The sequence below is a fragment of the Balaenoptera acutorostrata genome, chromosome 3, assembly GCF_949987535.1.
Source record: "Balaenoptera acutorostrata chromosome 3, mBalAcu1.1, whole genome shotgun sequence".
In the NCBI taxonomy this organism is placed as follows: domain Eukaryota; kingdom Metazoa; phylum Chordata; class Mammalia; order Artiodactyla; family Balaenopteridae; genus Balaenoptera; species Balaenoptera acutorostrata.
The window spans coordinates 151488665-151506977 of record NC_080066.1 but is presented as its reverse complement, the minus strand read 5'-3'; the positions used below and the strand labels follow the sequence as shown (position 1 = coordinate 151506977).

General features: G+C 49.7%; 1 protein-coding gene across 1 annotated transcript in view; it reads left to right on the top strand.

Annotated features, from left to right (window-relative positions):
* DPF3 (double PHD fingers 3) overlaps positions 1-18313 on the top strand; it is a 244019-nt gene that overhangs the window by 128757 nt on the left and 96949 nt on the right. Inside the window, exons 4-5 of the mRNA XM_057542703.1 lie at positions 10586-10713; positions 17458-17553. Of these exons, the coding sequence (XP_057398686.1) occupies positions 10586-10713; positions 17458-17553 (224 nt within the window). The remainder of the gene's footprint in view (positions 1-10585; positions 10714-17457; positions 17554-18313) is intronic.

Sequence of the window (18313 nt, the reverse complement as noted above, 5' to 3'; positions counted from 1 at the left end):
CTCAGGGGATGGTAGGCTATAGGGTACGGCCCCACAGCAGAGGGTGCCATAGCTGGCCAACAAGCGAGTCCCAGGGGCCCTCGGAGGGGTGGCCCCCAAGGGGGCGGTCCAGGCAGAGGCCTGAGTCCCACCTGGGAGGGCAGCGGTGGAGAGGCCTGCTTTGCCTGCCTGGGGTGCTGTCCCTGCCGCACTGAACTGCCAGAACTCTACAGACGGGAGCAGGCTGTGGCCAACTTCCCCAGCTTTTGAAAACCCTGCATCTTAATTAGTTCCCTACTGCTTTTGTACATGGCCCACATTTTAATAATCTCCGGGCTCCTTCCACCGTTTTCTCTCTGATGTTTGGCGCGATTTCTCTTCTCCTCGAGACAGTCCCCCCGACTCCTCCAGCCCTCCCAGCCCGGGAACAACTTACGGAACGCCGCCGATGTGCCAAGCGTGTAGCCTGAGATTGATGGGCCTGTCAGCTGGCTCCCTCCGCCCCCGCCTCCCTGTTCCCCGTGTGCTCCTCGCAGGGATGAGCCGGGTGGGGTGGGCGAGACAGGGGGAGGCGGGGGACGGGACCCGTGGAGCCCCCCGCCAGGTGTGAGCCAGCGGACAACGTGACCGTCCCCCGGCCCACAGAGGAGTCTGGCTGTGTCCTTGCGAGGGGGAAGGACGCTGAGCTCCCACCCCATATGTCAGTGCTTATCTGTCTCTGCGAGGGGGTTCCTTGAGCGTGGTACGGCGGGGAGAATGGATGCCTTCGAGTGCATCAGGGGGAAATGACCAGTCATTTATCTCTTTCCTGCAGTGTCAGAGCTGCAGCCATCCATCCTGGAGGCCGGCAACAGCAGCTTTTTCACAGCTCTTGTTGGCCTTGTGAGCTGGAGAGAGGTGGGCAGGCCACTCCGGCCCCTGCTTCGTGCCCTCCTGGCAGTCTGGGGGAAGGCGCTGGGTTCGGGGGACTGGGCCTGGGCCTGTGACACTGCTTGAGTCTCGCAGGGCTCTGGGAGCCTGGGCCGGCCCCGGAAATGGGCGGCAGCTGGGAGTCGGCTGGGTGGCGGCGTGCACAGCTGCTGCAGAGTTTCCATGGCTGGGTTTTTCAGTTGGACCTGGGGGAGCCACGTTTAGAGCATAGGTTCTAAGGCCGTCGCCCTGTTACACCAGGGCCTGTTCACTTGTGTCTCTCCCTGCTGGAAGGCGCACATTTTGAGGGCAGAGGCCCACCCAATCCTTCATCTGTATCCCCAACACTCGGCACCGGACGTGGTGCATGGTAGGTGGACAGCAAAGATTTATTAAAGGGCTGAAGGAAAGAAAGGTGCCTGGTGTCTGGTCTCAAGCTTGAAGAACGTGGCTTAGCTCTCATCGTGCCCGTTGCACAGGTGAAGGAGATTGAGTGGGAGAGGAGGAGCCTTCGGCAGCTGACCTGGCCTCCCCATCTAGCACCCAGCCTGGCCTGTGGGGCCTGTCCCAGCTTTGCCATCTTGCCTCTCTTTGGTTTTAGCGCATAGGGGCCTTTATTATGTCGAACAGCTGTGCTCTGCAGGAGACAAGGCCTCCAATAGGAATCACAAGACCTGGGTTCAAGTCCAGACCTCTCCACCCACTGGCTGTGCGATTTGGGGCAGTCACCTACCCACTCTGGCCTTGATTCTTCATCTGAAATGCAGATCATGGCAGCTGCTCTGCTTGTTTTCCGGGGTTGTTCTGAGGGTCCAGTGGGAGGGTGGAGCTGGAGGACTTGGCAGGTGTGAGGAGGCACCGTGATGCCACCTCCACGCAGTGCTGCTAGGTGGGCCGAGGGGGCCTCAGCTGACCCTGTTCTGTCCCCAGCACGTGCTCACTGCAGGCAGCTCACTGCCCAGCTGGAAGAGCGTGTGCTGTCTGGCCAGAATGGGAACACAGTCTGCCTTAGAGTCTTTTAAAAGCCCGAGTCTAGTATCTTCTATCCTGAGGAGAAAAGACCTGGCGTCTGGCTGGGGGATCTACCTTTCCCAGAACCACAGCTTGCCCAAGCTCACCCCTTGTGTCCCAGAACTGAGTCCTCTCCCATACATTGTCCAGAGCACAGAGATAAACTTGGAAGGCTTCCTCTCTGTTTTACTAACGCCTGTCATCCCATGGTGCTGGGCCAGGCCTGTCTGGCTGGGTCTTTTCTCCTGCCCTTGGCCTAGGCTGATCTGCCTTCTTCTCTGAGAACCGCTCCTCTGTGGACTTGCTCCAGTATGGCTCTGTACCTTTGCCCCTTGGCACTGGGCACCCAGCCTCCTTCACTGTGTGGGGATGCCCCCTGCTCAGGGGCCAGGGGCCTGCCCTCTGGCTGTATCTAGCAACCAGGACACAGGCACCATGAGGACAGGGCCCTCTCCTAAGCACCGGCTCGTTGGCGGGGCTCCACACCTACTACAGTCACTCCTAACTAGTCTCCTTACTCCGCCCTCACCTTCCTTCAGTTGACTTCACAGTGATCCTGTTAAAATATAGCCATAATCAACCTAAATGCCTACCGACTGACGAATGGATAAAGAAGATGTGGTACATATATACAATGGAATATTACTCAGCCATAAAAAGGAACAAAACTGGGTCATTTGTAGAGATGTGGATGGACCTAGAGACTGTCATACAGAGTGAAGGAAGTCAGAAAGAGAAAAACAAATATTGTATATTAACGCATATATGTGGAACCTAGAAAAATGGTACAGTTGAATCGGTTTGCAAGGCAGAAATAGAGACACAGACGTAGAGAACAAACATACGGACACCAAGGGGGGAAAGTGAGCGGGGGGAGTAGTGGTGGTGGTTGGATGAATTGGGAGATTGGACTTGACATATATACACTAATATGTATAAAATAGATAACTAAAAAGAACCTGATGTATAAAAAAATATATAAGCATCATAATGTCACCCTTTGCTTGAAACTACCAATGGCTTCAGAATTAGAAGTCAGCATTCTCGCAATGGCCTACACAGCCCTTCAAGGCCCCGGAACTCTCTGAACTGGGCTCCTACCCTTTCCCTGGCTCACTGTGCTCTGGGCAGACAGGCCCCAGTTTCAGGGCCTTTGCGCAATGGCTCCTTTGCTTAGGACGTCCTTTCCTATTAGCCGCATGGCCCCCTTCCTGCTCCTTCAGGCTTGTGCTTTCCTGGCCACATCTAAAAGTGGAACCACCCTCCCATCACCCCTGATGCTCCAGCTTCCCCTCCTCTGCTCTGTTTGTCTCCAAAACATTGATTACCATCTGCCATACTATGGGTCTTGCTTGTTTATGTCTTGTTTCTCCCCCACTAGAATATAACTTCTATGAGGGCAAGAATTTCTGTTTCTTGTTCACAGCTGTGTCCTCAGCACCTAGAACAGAGCCTGGTACATAGTAAGTGCTCAATAATTATTTGTAAAATGAATGAGTAGAGCAAGGCCTCTTCCATGGGCCCCCCTGGAATTGGAGCAGCATCTCGGCCTGTGAGCTGAGTCCCATCCTCAGCCTCCTCTGTCCTCTTAACTGCTCTAGACTTGGCTTCCTTGCTTGCATTCCCCCTGGGCCCATGCCCAGTTGCAGGGAGCTGTGTCTCACCACGTCTGATGGTCTGAGAGCATCAGAAGGTGAGGAATTTTGCTGAGAAGTGCAAGGAGAAGGAGACTTTAGAAGGGGAAAAGGGGGGGCTCGCATGAATTGAGCATCCCCCCCTGTGCAGACGCTGTATACCCATTATCTCATCTGGCCCTGTAAGAACACCGGGAAGTGGGCTTTGTTGTACAGATGAGGAGATCAAGGCCAAGTGTGCAGTGTAGGGTATAAGAGCTGAGACTTCACCCCACACAGCTTCTTGCACTTTCCAGCAATCTGTATTCCCTTGAACCATTTCACCACTCAGTCCATCCCCACCGTCCTTCCGCTCCCTCACCTTCCCACTAAGTTGTATCGACTTGGTCTGCTGACCAGCCCAGTGGTGAGCTTCCTTTGATAGTGTGGGTGTCTTTCTGTGTCTCAGGGGTGAGGGAATGCTTATCTACGGTGCCAAGCTCTGGGTGCTGCTTCCAGGGGCCCATCATTGCGTGCTGGCTTAGGGGTGAGTGGGTAGGCACAGCAGAGAGTGGGGACCGCAGGGCTCTTGGGGCCATGATCAGTCCTCCTGTTGTGTGCATATCTTGGGCCTCTAAAAGAAGCAGTAACAAGGGCCTGCAGGGTGCAGCCTGGGTGATGGGTCCTCATTGTGAACCTCATCTATTTTGAGCTTTATGAATCACAAAGCAGGGAGTCAAACGCAGCCAAGAAAATGGCACCCCTGAGGAATGAGCAGATGGGTTCCTGGGCCTGCCACCATCTCAGGAAATCAGGGCTTTGGTCCCCTCCAGTCTCTTCCTCCGCAGGGTGAGCGATAGCAATACCCCTCTCCTTCCCCATGAGCCCGAGAGTCTGTTGGGCATCACTGAAAAAAATGATTCTTAAGCTTCTTGCTCCTTGGTGTAAGTTGATGTATAAACCCAAGGAAATGTGATGAGATTAACTCCTCAAAATAATAAGTGGCCGGAAGAGAAAACTGCACATTTGTATTTTTAAAGAAAAACTAGCGTCGGGTGGAAAAAGAAATCTGAGCACTCGTGGTGTAGCAGGAAGACTGTCTGCCATTGTCTGTGGGGTTTCTACCTCCTTTGCACCGTAACTCTATCTCCAGGCTCCTGCGTCAGAGAGCGCCCGTGATGGATGGACGGGTGGATGTGCCTTGTCAGGGTGTTTCACCACGATCTCCCTGGGGGCAGTCTGTCTGTTGGCAGAGCACAGCCTCCCCAAAGGTGGTATCTCTTGCAAACTCGACAGCTAACAGACAGCTCCTCTCTTTGTATACGTCCCCAAAGAAGAACTGTCTTAATCTGTTTTCTATATGGCATATTTTATTGTAATCCATATATGACTTGCAGGTTCCCAGCCCTCCATCCTGAGGCAAAAAAATGCACGAGGAGTCAGAGGCGCCGTGAGCCTGTGACATCCAAGCGTTTGCATTTTTAAATGACCTGGGATTTAATTACTCACCGTGCTCCCATGTTGCACTTTCAGCCTCGTCTTGCCTGCATCCTGTTAATGAGCTCAGTGGTTCCAACGACCCAGTGGAAGCCTTGCATTTGGTGCATTGGGTGGCAGGCTTGGGGCACCTGTGTCAAAAGCCTGTGGCTTTGATCTCCACCCGAGAGGATGGCTGCCCTGTCCACAGCCCTGGGGAGAAGCCATTGCTCTTCACTGGTGATTTTTTCTTTCTTTCTTTTTTGCTTTGCTTTTATTTGTGCTTTCCTTTCCTCCCTCCCTTCCTTCCTTCCTTCCTTCCTTCCTCCCTCCCTCCCTTCTTCCCTCCCTCCCTCCCTCCCTTCCTTCCTTCCTTCCTTCCTTCCTTCCTTCCTTCCTTCCTTCCAAGACTTTCTATGCTTCAATCCTTGTTTGTCTGAGAGGTTTTTTCTTATTTGGAAACTGATTTGCTTCGGCTTGCACAGAAGCTGTCTCTGGTGTGATGGATCGTGCTGGAAGTCACCCAAGGAGTATCTCTGTTCCCAATTAGAAGTGCAGGCAGTGCTGCGTACGGGGGCCCGGAGAGGTGGCTGGCTTGGGTGACAGCTGCTGCCGCTCCGGAGAGAGTACCGATCCGTGGGTTTGTATCCATGTGTATAAAATCAGGCTAATTTAAAGATGAATTATGTGTGTGTGTTTTAGACCATTTTCTTTTAATGTTAAGTGTTTGATGGCTCCTGTCAGGTTATGCGGTCCCCAAATTTGTGGGAGGGTCAAAATGAATATGCTTTTAAAGAATTATTAAATCTTATATCCAGATGAGCTGTATTAGAATAAAACTGAATCAATGAAATCCCTAAGGGCTCCATAGGGAGCATGTCTAGGACGTGCATTGTGCAAGAGCTTGGACCTGTTACCTTATTTTTCCTTCCCTCTGGGACCTCCTGTGGTCTGGAGCCAGAGAATGTACCCTCTGCTGCTTTGTTGGGAGGGCACTGGTTAGCCTGTCACTCTGACCTTGCAGGCTTTACCCATAGTGCTTTGAAACCAGGGTTTGCCAGGGGTCAGCTAGAATGTTGTTCTGGAATGGTGCTCAGCCGGGTATCAAGTAGACAACACTAAGAGCATATTTAACGTCCTTCCATTTTTTTAGAAGCAAAATCACAGCAAATGTGGCTTTTAATTCTGTAAGCCTGTAGTGTTTACTACGGTAGCCGCCAGCCACGTGTGGCCATGGAACACTTGAAATGCAGCTAATCTGAATTGAGATGCACTGTAAGTGTAAAATACTCACTAGCTTTCAAAGACTTAATGTGAATAAAATAATGTAAAATGTCGCAATAATTTAAAAATATTGATTACACATTGAAGTGATAATGTTTTGGATATGTTGGGTTAGATAAAATACATATTAAGATGAATTGTACCTGTTGCTCTTTACTTTTATTAATGTGGCTACTAAAACGTTTAAAATGACATGAGTGGCTTGCGTTATATTTCTATTGGACAGCGTTGCTGTGCCATTAAGTCAGAGTCGTTCAAACGTTGATAATAGTAACATGTAGCATTTATAGGACACTGAGAACATCCCGGGCTATTTACTATATGATCTAATTTTGAATCTTGTTTTGAATAGAAAAAAAGCGAAGCAAAAATTGGTAAGCCTCCTTTTCCACTCTGTTTCTCACACTAGTTTTTGTGGGGATCTTTTCAGAGTTTCTTTATGCAGCGTATTACCATGTTTAATTCTCACACCAACACTGTGAAATAGATACTGTGATCATCCCCATTTAACGTATAAGGAAACAGACTTAGAGGTTTAGGTAACCAGCCCGTGGTCCCTTGGCTAATACATGGCAAGGCCAGGATTTGACTCCAGGTGTTTCTGAAAGCAGAACTTCTATGAGCCAATAACATATTTTGGTAATTAGGCAAGGATCATGTCACTAAATTTCTCTGTGACCCTGGGAAAGTCTCTGTGTCTTTCTGTGCTCTACTTTCCTCATTAAGTGATTGGATGCTGTTGGGGGTCCCTTCTAGCCCTTTGAGTGTAGGAGAGCCCATTTCACTCTTCCCATTTTGCTTCTCTTCTCCCCCATGTTTCTGACCCTGTGCCCATCTCAGAGGATCAGGACCAGAGGACCAACTGGGTAGACTGAACGATGGGAAAGCAGGATGGAGGAATAGTTAGCGGGAGAGGAAGAAGGGGCAGTAGGGGGAGGAGCATGAGGGAGTTTACCAGTGATGGAAAATCCAGTGCTGTTGTGCTGAGTGCACACCCCATGGGGATGCTCATATAGAACAGAGCCCAGGACCTTGACACAGACCTGCCCTCAGCCTCAGCAAAGGTCTGCCTTTTATCTCAAAATATGAAAACTGTGGAGGTGGTCTAGGAGGGCAGTGAACATGCACAAAGGTTTGGGAAACGACTTTTCAGGGAGGGACCAGATAGAGGCAAGGTGAAGTCCATACAGCCTAGAGATTAGGTGAATGGGTTCTGAGGCAGATTGGGGTCAAGGCTGCACTTTGCCCCTTACCAGGTGTCTGATACTGAGCAAGTTTAAGCCTCCCTAAGCTGCAGCATCCTCATCTGTGAAATGGGATGATGTCTGTGCTCACCACTTGGGTGGCGGTGGGGATTAAGTGATACATAGCAATAACAGCTGACACATTTTGAATGTTTGCTATGTGCCAGGCACTCTGCATGTGCACAAACATATCAGTGCTTGTGGGGACTCAGCCTGAGCCTGCAAACTACTAATAAGAATACAGTGAGTGGGGCTCTTGTCACGATCTTAACCGTGTCTAGGAAAGATCCTTTGGCTGCATTCTTGTCCTGTTGTGTGGCTTTCGGTGACGTTACTTAACTTTTCTGAGCCTCAGGTGACTCATTTATAAAATGAGATGATAGGACTTCCCTGGTGGTCCAGTGGTTAAGACTCCATGTTCCCAATGCAGGGGACAAGGGTTCGATCCCTGGTTGGGGAACTAAGATCCCACATGCTGCACGGTGTGGCCAAAATAAAAAAAAAAAAAAGAAAAAGAAAAAGAAAATGAGATGATTAAAGCAGATGATTTGTAAGGCCTTTTCAGCTCTAAAATACTGTGCAATTCTGGAAATAGGATTTATTTAGTGTTGAGAAGGCTAAGGGGGATACTAAAATGTGAACTTCATAAATAAAAATATATATATGGTTATTATAAATCTGAGGGATGGTGAACAGCTGTTCTCTTTTGGCTGAGGACAGGGCATGAGGCAACATATTTTAATTGTTTTAGATTAGACACTTGGAAGCCTTTTGTGACTTGGGAGAAGGACTAATATGTCATTGGAGCAGGCTCTGGAGCTGCACACTCTGAACTCACCAAAGCAGACAGTTGGCTATTTTTCTGTGTGATGTAACTTCACCACACAGCCCTTCCTTGACCCCCGATCTAAAGTAGACACCGCCCCCCGCACCGTATTCTTTCTTCACATTTCACCCTGTTGCTTTTCTCTGTAGCACTTATGACATTTTGTAATTGCATATTTATTTTGTACTTAGCATTTAATGTCTGTCTCTTTATTTTTTTTTGAATTTTATTTAATTTATGTTTTTATACAGCAGGTTCTTATTAGTTATCCATTTTATACATATTAGTGTATATATGTCCATCCCAATCTCCCAATTCTGTCTCTTTAGATTGTCAACCATCTAAAGGCCGGGTTGGTCGCTATTTGGTTCACCTCCTATGTACCTAGTTCTAACACGGTGGTCGTCACATAGCAGGTGCTCAGTAAATATTTGTTGAATGAATAAGTGGGTGAATGAGTTTCAGAGGTGGTTGATTTGGGGGTAGTACTTTTTGATGGAGGTGCATCCTCTGCTTGCCTTTTTTGGTAAGAAAATCCCAAAGACCTTGTCTTTCAAGGGACTTGAGATACTGTTTCTCCTTCCCACCATCATCTCCTGGGGGCTGGTCATGCATGGGTGTGAGTTTCTTCAGTTTTAATGGGCTGCCTGAGCACCCTTTCTTATGGGCTGGCCAGCCTGCATCTGGCTCTGGTGGAGGAGATAGAAGGGGAATGTGGAGCTCCATTTGAATAAAGGCCAGTGGAACGCGGGTTGATTGTGCTGGTTATTTCTGTTTGTCCCCCCAGATCAGCCTTCTGCCCTTCTTTACGCTGCCCTGTGCCCCAGGAAGCTGACCTCAATGGCTGCATCAGTGAGGCTCCCTTGCCCTGTGGCTTCTGGTTGAGCTTGGCCAGTGGGAGGGCAGAGCAGGAAGACAGGGCAAGGAGAGAGAGGTTGGGTGTGTGTACCCTGGTTCTCTGGCCCGAGAGCCTTCCATGGCTCTCTCCAGGTCTTGCAAACACACTCTCTCTGTCCCTCCAGGGATAGCAGGGCTCCTGACCCCCCACTGTTAACTGCCCTGGTGCTTCCCCATTCCTTGTCCCCTAATTCCTATCCACACGTCTGTAAACTCCATACAGATGGGCCATTCGTTCCCCTGACCGTTTGCTCCGGCACCACCCCCTCATGGTCTTGCACCCATCTTACCTGATACAGGGTAGGGACTATGCATCTAATCGCAGGGGGTATGAAGTACAGGGTCCGGGGAGAGGTGGGAGGAATATTTTGTAGTAAATCTGAGTATGATCGCCTGTACCTGAGGTTTCTGTTTTTAATGAAAAAAACCCAAAAAAACAAACCAAAAGACCCTCAACCACCCTCCTTTGGGTTCGGAGTTGGGGGAATTCTTGAGAAAGGGGTTCAGTTTCTCTCTCCGATTTCTCTCATGGGCAGGGCCGGCTCTGGCTGCCACTGCTCAGGTGGCCCCATGATCTCAAGCCCCACGAAGCCAATCAAACTCTGATGTCTTCAGAACAAATGCCCCAGTGTGCGGGCACTGCAGCTCCCAGCTGCTGATCAGGGGCCTGTTAGGCATCTGCTCTCGTTCTTTTTCTTCCCTGGGCTTCAGAGGCCTTTACTTCCCTGGTGAGTTGATAAGAACAGCCTCTCTGAGGTTGAAATAGCTTTTCATGGAGCAGACTGGAGCTGGGCAGCCAGCATGGCCGGGGGGAGGTCATGGAGTTGGCAGACAAGAGTTGGCATAGAGGGAGAGGATAATAAAACTTGAGGCCGACATTGGTGCACCGCTTTAGAGTTTTCAAAGTGCTTGAATGTAAAGGAACACATTTATGCTCCACAAAATGGCCTGGTGGGGTGCTGGGCATTGTCACCCTCACTTTGTAGATGTGCAAAAGGGCTCGGGGATCCTTGAGCGCCTCGCCCAAAGTCACAGAGCCGGAGGGTGGCAGAAGCAGGACAGAGGCGCAGGCCGTCTGACCCCGTGTTCTTCTGGCGCCCCTTCTGCCCTGTCTCCGCCGTCTCTGAGGCAGCAGGCAGGGCTGGGCTCTGGCTCTGGGACTGTGAACTGGAGATGGAAAAGCTGAACTCCAGTGTTCCTGTTCGGCCCGGAGGAGAGATCGCAGGCATCTTGAATCCTTGCCGGGGGCTGCGGTTCCCGCATGCCCTCAAGGGCCACCCTTCCTGTCCCTCCTTTCTCTCCTGTTTCCAGTGGCCTGACACTGCTTTCCTGTCCTTGTTTTTCAGAAGTGGAGCTGCCTCTGAAGAAAGATGGGTTCACCTCAGAGAGCACCACCCTGGAAGCCTTGCTCCGTGGTGAGGGGATCGAGAAGAAGGTGGACACCAGGGAGGAGGAAAACATCCAGGAAATACAGGTATTTGTGTGCTTGCGGGACAGGTTGGGGGGTGGCCCCCAAGCATCACTGTCGTGCTTCCGGAACTCCAGCCCCAGCTCTGGTCGTCCTCTCAAGGGCCAGGGCTGTGCCTCAGCTTCCCACCACAACTGGGAAGCTGGCCTTGGTCTCCCTGTTAGTCCACTCAAAATGTAGTTTTGGAGCCTACTGTGTGCCAGGCACCGTGCGAGGTCCTGGGGACACAGTGGTGAGCGAAACTGACCACGTCCCCACCCGCCCCGGGAGCCAGCAGCCACAGCCCAGGCTTGGAGAGCTCGGTTGTCTGGGGCAGCCAGCCCCCGCAGGGATCCCCACCGCACCCCTGCCTCACACCCCCTCCTCAGCTCTAGTTCACCGGCTGTCTTGTCCTTCCCCAGCACCATCCACCTCTCCTTCAAGGCCAGTTTAGAAGTCATCCCCCAGGCAGGGTTGGTGGCTCCCGTCCCCATGTGTTCACCACCCTCTGTGCACAGCATGGCCAAGGCCGCCACCACGCAGGGTCACCGCGCAGGATTACAATGGTGCGCTCTGACGGTGTCTTATTTATGTGTCTTGAGTCCCCATTGTTGAAGCCAATGGTTGGCACAGAAGCTTGTAATAATATTAATGAATACAAATATGAAATCATAGTTTTAAATAATTAAACATAATGAAATTATTAAAATTAAATTACATTTGTATTACATTAATACTTTATATTAAAATTATATATTTTATGTTATACATATATTATACAATTGCATATTTATTAATTTTATATCCAATCTAATATTTACATATTAATTTATTAACATTGTAATTAAATGACTACCAGTAAAATGTTAGGTTTGCTTTGTCAGTACCACAGTGTGTGGGTTCCGTCGACTCAGAGACCGTGCCTTCGTGTTCACTGTTGTACCCTCGGGGCCTTGCATGTGCCCAGCAGAGTCCAGTCTCAATAAAGGCGTTGAATGAGTCAGTGAACGTGGCCTCCTTCTCCGCCATTCCTGCGTTCAGATGAATGGTCCAGTCTTTTCCATTTGGTCGTCACAACATGGCTTATATTTGTTCCCTCCTCTACTTGTCAGATCTACAGCCCTAGTAAAGATCCTTATTGACCGAAACCTTTATATGTCTGACACACCTTGGAGTTGTCTTCAACTCCTGTCTTTCTCTCACACCCAATATCCATTCATCAGGAATCCTGTCCACTGTGCCCTGTCAACACAAATCCAGAGCGTGGCCCCTTCTCACCACATCCACCGCTGCTGCCCTGGTCCAGGGCACTCCCATCTCCTGTCTGAACGGTTGCGATTGCTTTCCAAGTAGTCCCTTGCTCGTGGCTGAGAGGGGGCCTTTCCTGTGCTCAAACCCTGCACTGGCCCCTGTTCTCCCGAGCAGAAGTCGCGGCCCTCTCACCTCTCTCTGACTCGCTGCTTCCTCTCTTCCTGGCTGACTCAGCTCCAGGCACACCGACCTTTGGCTACTCACGTACACACCAGGCGCACTCCACCTCCGGCTGTGCTCTGGCTGCGTCCTCTGCCTCACGGCCCTCTCCCCATACGCCGGGCTCTCACCCTCACCGGCTTCAAGTTTTGGCTCCTGTCTCTTCTTCTCTGTGAAGTTTACCCTGACCACTGAAAGTAATACCACATCCTGTGCCCTCTCCGCCCCGCAGCACTCCCGATTCTCTTACTCTGCTTTCCTTTTCTTCTTCTTTTTCCCCATAGGTTTTATCAGCATCTAACATACTTCATAATTTACTGATTTATGATGCTATTGTTTATTTTCTGTTTTCTTCTAGTAGAATGTAAACTCCTCAAGGGCAGGAATCTTTGTCTCTCTTGCTTGCACCCCTTTGTATCTCAAGACCTAAACAGTGCCTGCACATAGTAGGTGCACAATAAATATTTATTGCGTGGATGCGCGAGTGAACAGATTCCTGTGAGTTGCCCGTCCCCAGTCTGTCCCGTCTCCACCATGTCCTACTTTGATAGCTGACCTTTCACCCCAAAACACAGTGCTGCTTGTGCCATGCCTTGTTTAAAAAACTTGGCTAAAACACTTTTGTTTCTCGCTAAATAAATCTAAGGTGATGAGTGTGATCTTCTTGGGCCTCCTCTCTCCGCTCCTAACCTAGTTTTCAGGCTTATTTCCCACGATTCCTTTACTCCCTCTGTTCTCCAGCCTCCTTCCCTCCGTGCCTCTGGTCATGCTGTGCCCTTTATCTGGCGTGCCTTTTCTTCCATCACCACGTGTACAAATTCCACCCACCTATTAGGCTCAGCCCTGATACCACCTTCCCCATGAAGCCTTTCTTGATCACCCCCCACCCCCTAGTTCTCTTTTTACCGCTGGCATTTAGGGCACCTAGTACTTTCTTTTTCTTCTTCTTCTTTTTTTTTTTTTTGCTATTCATGTATTATCCCCCATTTTTGGACTTTTAGATCTTTGAAGTCACCGTCTGTCCCATCTGTATTGCCTGTTAAGAGTATTTTTGCTCACTTGGGGTAATTTGCCTGAGTCAATGGGTGGGACAGAACCATTGCCCAGAAGCCTTGATGCTCTAGAGACAGGCAGCCCTTTCCTTTTCGAGCTGGCGGTGGGTTCGAGTCCTTCTCAGGCAGCATTGGGCCAGTATACGGGTTGTCATTGTGGAATCATCATCATCACCATCATCCCTGATGTAACCAGAATGTCTACTATATGCAAAGCATGGGCCTACCACCTGCTGTGCTAGAAGCCGAAACCAGGACCAAAGCCAGATGAGTTTACATGTTTTTATGGGCTTTGATTATTAAAATAAAGTGCACATGTAACAAATGGACTGTTTTGTTCATTTTTCCATTCATTCATTCATTCCATCAAAGTTTATTGAGTGCCTCCTCTGAGCAGGCATTGTGCTGGGCTCTGGGGTAACAGGGAAACCAAGAGAGACCTGTCCCCTCTTCTCATACTTATTTTGTAGCATGACATACAGACAGAAAGCAAGTAAACGAACAAGTAAAATAACTGCATTTCAGGATAAATGCCATGAAAAGAACAGAGTATGAAGGCTCAGTACAAGAGGAGGGACAGATTCTAGGTAGCATCCTAAGGGAGACAAGGGCTATACCCCGGTCCTGTGAGATGAGAAGGAGCCAGCAAAGTGAGAAACCTGGGAAGGGCTTTCTGGGTGGAGGAACAGTGCTCTTGAATGCATCGCGATAGTTCTGAGCACGTTGTGTGGAAAGAACAGACAGAGGCTGGTGGGGCTGGAGCAGGGTGCCAGGGAGGGAAGGGCCAGGGAGGCACTTGGAGAGGTGGGCAGGGCCAGACCTGCAGGAGGCTCTTGGATTCATGGAACATGAAAAAGGAAGCCATTTGGAGGATTTTAACCAGGGCAGTGAATTTGCGTTTCCTTAAGACCCCTCTGGATGCTGCATGGAAAGGAGACTGGATGCAGGGCCAGCAGTGCAAGGAGGGAAGTAGGAGAATTTTGCACTCTTCCAGCTGGAGATAATGGAATCTTTAAAGAGGAATTCCTCTGATAACGCAAAAAAGAAAAAAAGAGGAATTCCGTCTTTTTTAAAAAAGCACAGCCACAAACGATCATTATCATCACCGTAAAGACTGGTTAGAGTAGCAGGGAGCAAAGTTGTTTTAAAATGTGTCTATTTTCCAGATAATGTCCTCGGACAGGGAATGCAAGTGTGTCACGGGGGATGAGCTGCATCTCTAGTGGGACGCCCCTGCCCTTCATTCCTAATACAGGATGGTCCCTCTGCTTCCTGAGCCCTGAATACGGGCTTTGTTTGTTAGGAACTCCTGGCTTCTCCCGAGTTGTGTAGAGAGGCTTCTGGTGTCAGGGCCACGTCGCAGGAAATGCAGAAACACAGGAAATGCTGCTGTCACATGTGAGGCCTGGGGCTCGGACCAGAGGTTCTAGAGACACAGGGAAGCCAGTGGGAAGAGGGAGGGAGAAGTCAGTTTTCTCCGGGATGTTGAGGCTGTGCGGCACGTCTAGGGACTAGTGCAGCTGCCTTCACCAGCTTTCACCTTCCAACCCAGAGTCTATATTGCAGGTAATAAATACCTTCATAATAAAAAATGAGAGTGGCATCAGAATTGCGCTGAGATGCCAGAGGCAATGATCTTTAAATTCGAGACACTTGGAACTTACCATGATTAAATGGCTTCAACACCCAGAGAGTTTGCAAGATGGCTATACAAACAGCAACAGTTGTCGTAAGAACGACACCTTGTATTTATGCTACATCTTTTCACCAAAGGCTGCAGAGCGTCTGACTTGTCATTGTCTCACTAGTGTTCCCCCCTACAGTTCAGGAAGCCAAGGCGCAGGAAGGCTAGGACGCTTGCTGTGGACCCGGGCCAGCGTTTCCTAGCTGTGGGCCAGAGGTCGTGTCTGGCAGATGCCGTTGCTTCTCTGTTAGGTGGCTAAGGTTGGCCCAGAGAGCCTAAGTGCTATCAGCTGATGGCTTCCCATATAAACCTGGTAGAGAAGCCAGAGAAGAATTTACTAGACCTATTTTGAGTTCTTTGGGAGGATTTGGCAATTAGCAATATCCTGACCCCTGCGATGGGAGTGGAACTCTCTGACAAGAAGGCAATGGGAGAAGGTCACTGGAAACTCACCCCTGGGCTTCCTGCTTTGAGGACAGGCCAAGGGCATTGTCCAGGAGGCCACTGGAACAGTGATGGTGATACCAGAAGTCAGGACCATGCATGCTGCTTTCTAAGTCTTTTTTTAAAAATTATTTAGCAGCATGAATGTTTTTTCTTTTTTCAATTTTATTAATTTTTATTTTTTGTCTGGGTTGGGTCTTCATTGTTGTGCACGGGCTTTCTCTAGTTGCGGTGAGCAGGGGCTACTCTTTGTTGCAGGGTGCGGGCTTCTCATTGCAGTGGCTTCTCTTTTTGTAGAGCACGGGCTGTAGGCGCACGGGCTTCAGTAGCTGTGGCGCATGGGCTCAGTAGTTGTGGCTCGCGGGCTCTAGAGCGCAGGCTCAGTAGTTGTGGCGCACGGGCTTAGTTGCTCTGTGGCATGTGGGATCTTCCTGGACCAGGGCTCGAACCCATGTCCCCTGCATTGGCAGGCGGATTCTTAACCACTGTGCCACGAGGGAAGTCCCGCTTTCTAAGGCTTTTCATAGCTTGTGTGATTGTCACACTATTACCACAAGGATGGGTGGTTGCTGTTGTCCTGTATAACTTGGTGCCCACCCACCTTTCTAGCTTCATCTTAGGCCAGTCTCTTCCTGAGCCACTGAGCTCTGGTCACACTGGCCTCTTCATGCTCTCTGGACAAGCCATATTCCCCTCCCTGCTTCAGGGAGTTTGCTCATGCTGTTCCCTTTGCATAGAATACTTTCCCTCCTCTCCTCCCTTTGGTCCCTGTTCCCAAGGTTAGTGTCTGTCTATCCTTTACATCTCAACCTCCTTAGTTCACTTCCACAGGTAAGCCTTACCTGACCTCGGATTAGGTAAAGGTCCCTTCTAACAACCTCTCATAGCACCTTGAACTTGCCTATCACTGTTTTCATAGCAGTTGTAATTATATGGTTATGTATGTTGTTTGAATCTGTCCTTCCTTCATTAGACTGTAGAGTCCCCTTGGGGCCAGGACTGTAGCCATTTTTTGGCTTATCTAGCACAGTACCTGCCATGTAGTCAGCCCTAGACAAATGTTTGTTGACTGAATGAATGAGTTCCTATTTTATAATTGGGGAAACTGAGGCATGAAGCGATGATGACTCACCCAAGGCCACACAGTGAGCTTATAAAGAAGCCCCCAGGGCTCCTGACATGGAATCCATGGGCTCCCCTTCCCCTTATCCCACTTCCACTCTGGGGGGCTGGGTCCTCCGCCACAGTCTCTTATCCCTCCCTTAAACCTAGAGATACGCACATTACTTCCCCTTTCCTCCCCTCCGCCAAAGCCAGTGAGGTGCTCAGGTCCTATAGGAAGTACTGCAATATGCCTTGGAATTCTCAGACACAAGGGCTGAGAGAGAAATGGGAAACTCTGAGCTGATGAACCTGACCTTGCTTTGGTCGTGAATTCTGCTCTAGGATCTTGAGCAGTCGAAACTGTTTTCAGCCTCAGTTTATTTACCTGTAAAATGGAAATTGGATTCTCTGCTGCAGTGTGACTCATGGGGCTGTTGGAGAGAGAGAATTAAATTTATGATCTTTGAGCTCCATTACAAGTAATGTGCTGTAACGAAAATCCATTACTCTTAAAAAAATAACAATGGAAGATTATGAATAACACATTCATGTCAAATTCTGGTCAGATGGAGAGGAAGTTACTTGATTTCATCAAACAGGGCAGGATTCCAGAATGCCAGGGAAAGGAGAAACATATTTTCATATATTTGAGGTGGCCCTTTAGGAACAAAAGGAAAATTACATGAAAGTAAGTTTTGACCAGACATCTTGGGCCCACATAGAAGGGTACCCCTACCAGAGTATTCTCTTTTTAGAAAACATTTCTTGGGCAAAAAAGAGTTGAAAAAGGTCGGTGTTCTAGGAGGAGTCGGCTGGAAGGGTCCCAGGAGAGAGAGTTGGTACCGCCAAGAGCTCCAATTCCTACCCAGCATTTTGGAGGCCTAGCTTCCCAAGCCATGGCAGCATCTTCACTGTGTTAAAAAACAACACCAAAACAGAACACCCTCCAAATTACCCTCTGATGGTTTTCTCCTTTGCATTTTATTTCTCAACGCTTCTATTTTCTTGTCATTTCAGAGGGTTTTGGAAAATGATGAAAATGTAGAAGAAGGAAATGAAGAAGAGGATTTAGAAGAAGATATTCCCAAGCGGAAGAATCGGACCAGAGGACGGGTAAGCCGTGAGGGAGGAAAGAGATCAGGGAGGCCGGGGCCTGGCAAACAACTGGTCCCTAGATTCACAGTCCCACTGCAGCTAGATAGAGGGTGTATCCATGGTCTTCCTTGCAGGACACCTAGAGAGGAAACCTCCAGAAGAGTTCTGGTTCTCAAGTGATAGCCTGCAAGAGTTTAGAGCTGGCAAGAGGGAGAGAAGAGGCAGACGGTGCCCCGAGGGGATGGTGCGGGTCTGGGGAAGGTGGAGGTTGAGGTGTGGGTGAGGGTGGGGGATGAGGAGAACGTGACTGCTGTCCCCATTCCTCAGTCATAGAACAAGGCGGGAAGTGTCCCGTCCCTGGGGCTGCCCCAGAATGACAGGGTCAGGACACCTGCTTTGGGGTACGTTTCACTAGGCAGAGAGTGGGAGCAAACTGGGAAAGCATGGGGGCCGCAGCTGATGGTCCCCAAGCCAGTGTGGCAGGGGCTTTGGAGGCCTGTGGGCCTGGAATGTGACAAGAAAAGGCCAGAAGCCTGGGGAATGGCAGAGGGGAAATCCATGGTGGAAGGAATAAAAATATGAGGGTGACTCTTAAGGGGAGGGAGCCAAGCCTGAGTGGTGCTCTCTGGCGTTCGGGGTGGTCCTCCAGAGTCCTCACGTTCAAGCCCAGAGGGGTTTTCTGTGATTACCTTCAGGGGTCTGCAGGAGTATCTGACAAAAACCAGATGAAGTGGGACCTGCGGGGATGAAGTGCTGCTTTCCATCTGGAGAATTAACT